Here is a 2,453-nt window from a genome sequence, read left to right on the forward strand (position 1 = left end):
GGGTTGCCAGGAGAAAGCCTCTTCTCTCTAAAATGAACATGACAGCACGGCTTAGGTTTGCAAAGTTGCATCTGAACAAACCACAAGACTTCTGGAACAATGTCCTTTGGACAGACAAGACCAAAGTGGAGATGTTTGGCCATAATGCCCAGCGCCACATTTGGCGAAAACAAACACCGCATATCAGCACAAACACATCATACCAACTGTAAAGCACGGTGGTGGAGGGTGATGATTTGGGCTTGTTTTGCATCCACAGGACCTGGGAACCTTGCAGTCATTGAATCAACCATGAACTCCTCTGTATACCAAAGTATTCTAGAGTCAAATATGAGGCCATCTGTCCAACAGCTAAAGCTTGGCCAGAAATTGGGTCATGCAACAGGACAATGATCCCAAGCACACCAGCAAATCTACAACAGAATGGCTGAAAAAGAAAAGAATCAAGGTGTTGCAATGGCACAGTCAAACTCCAGACCTCAACCCGATTGAAATGCTGTGCCTGTACCTTAAGACAGCTGTGCATAAACAAATGCCACAAACCTCAATGACCTGAAGCAACGTTGTAAAGAAGAGTGGGCCAAAATTCCTCCACAACAATGTGAGAGACTGATAAAGTCATACAGAAAACGATTACTTTAAGTTATTGTTGCTAAAGGTGGTTCTACAAGCTATTGACTCATAAGGTATACTTAGTTTTTCACACATGGCTTCTCCATTTTGGCTTTATTTTTGTTAAATAAATCATGACACAGTGTAATATGTCATGTGTTGTTGTTCATCTGAGGTTGTATTTACCTAATTTTAAGACCTGCTAAGGAACAGATGATTGTTATTATGTCCTGATATGTAAAACCATAGAATTCAAAGAGGGTGTACTTTCTTTTTCACACAACTGTACATACAAAATAAACCTACAGTACCTTGGGGATGGTCTCAGGCCTCTGGCCGGGTGGCTGCGGGTCGTTTCGTTGCCACCGTGCCCCGGCTCTCCCCAGCTGCGGGCCTCCCTCACTAATTGTCCCTTGCTGAGCTTCTGACATCAGCGCGCGGGGCCCCCCAGTCATGCTGGTGTGCGCCGAAAGCTGCTTACTTCCGGAGTGCCAACGTCAGACACGGTATGCGCAGCCACCAGGCCCGGGACACTTGTCCCTGCTCTCCTCCCCTGTCGACGGCCCTGTGCAGCGCAACCACACTAAATCAAGTTTTTCATTTAACCCTTTACGGGGCCATACAGGGTTGCCACCTTCCACTGATGGCCAAACCGCAGCAGCACACCGCCGTAGCACGCCGCCACCCGCTACCGCAGCAGCACACCACCGCAGCACGCCGCCACTTGCTACCGCAGCAGCACACCGCCGCAGCACGCCGCCACCCGCTACCGCAGCAGCACACCGCCGTAGCACGCACGCCGCCACTTGCTACCGCAGCAGCACACCGCCGCAGCACGCCGCCACTTGCTACCGCAGCAGCACACCGCCCAGCACGCCGCCACTTGCTACCGCAGCAGCACACCGCCCAGCACGCCGCCACTTGCTACCGCAGCAGCACACCGCCCAGCACGCCGCCACTTGCTACCGCAGCAGCACACCGCCCAGCACGCCGCCACCCGCTACCGCAGCAGCACACCGCCCAGCACGCCGCCACTTGCTACCGCAGCAGCACACCGCCGCAGCATGCCGCCACTTGCTACCGCAGCAGCACACCGCCGCAGCATGCCGCCACTTGCTACCGCAGCAGCACACCGCCCAGCACGCCGCCACCCGCTACCGCAGCAGCACACCGCCGCAGCACGCCGCCACTTGCTACCGCAGCAGCACACCACCGCAGCAGCACACCGCCACCCGCTACCGCAGCAGCACACCGCAGCAGCACACCGCCACTTGCTACCGTAGCAGCACACCGCCGCAGCACGCCGCCACCCACTACCGCAGCAGCACACCGCAGCAGCACGCCGCCACTTGCTACCGTAGCAGCACACCGCCGCAGCACGCCGCCACCCGCTACCGCAGCAGCACACCGCCGCAGCACGCCGCCACCCGCTACCGCAGCAGCACACCGCCGTAGCGCGCACGCCGCCACTTGCTACCGCAGCAGCACACCGCCGCAGCACGCCACCACCCGCTACCGCAGCAGCACACCGCCGCAGCACACCGCCGCAGCACGCCGCCACTTGCTACCGCAGCAGCACACCGCCGCAGCACGCCGCCACCCGCTACCGCAGCAGCACACCGCCGCAGCACGCCGCCACTTGCTACCGCAGCAGCACACCGCAGCAGCACGCCGCCACCCGCTACCGCAGCACCACACCGCAGCAGCACGCCGCCACCCGCTACCGCAGCAGCACACCACCACCCGGAGATTCACGAGCTAAACCCGTAGCCCGGAGGAAAGTAACCGAAACCCGGAGTCTCCGGGTCAAATCCGGAGAGGTGGGAACCCTGGGGCCATAG

The 2,453-nt window shown here is 58.5% G+C and overlaps 1 protein-coding gene across 1 annotated transcript in view; it reads left to right on the top strand.

Moving 5' to 3' along the window:
- RAD54L2 (RAD54 like 2) overlaps window positions 1–2,453 on the top strand; it is a 56,018-nt gene extending 53,565 nt beyond the window's left edge. Inside the window, exons 19-20 of the mRNA XM_075573646.1 lie at window positions 1,064–2,063; window positions 2,186–2,453. Coding sequence (XP_075429761.1) covers window positions 1,064–2,063; window positions 2,186–2,453 — 1,268 coding nt within the window. The remainder of the gene's footprint in view (window positions 1–1,063; window positions 2,064–2,185) is intronic.

This window comes from Ascaphus truei, chromosome 17 (assembly GCF_040206685.1).
Source record: "Ascaphus truei isolate aAscTru1 chromosome 17, aAscTru1.hap1, whole genome shotgun sequence".
In the NCBI taxonomy this organism is placed as follows: domain Eukaryota; kingdom Metazoa; phylum Chordata; class Amphibia; order Anura; family Ascaphidae; genus Ascaphus; species Ascaphus truei.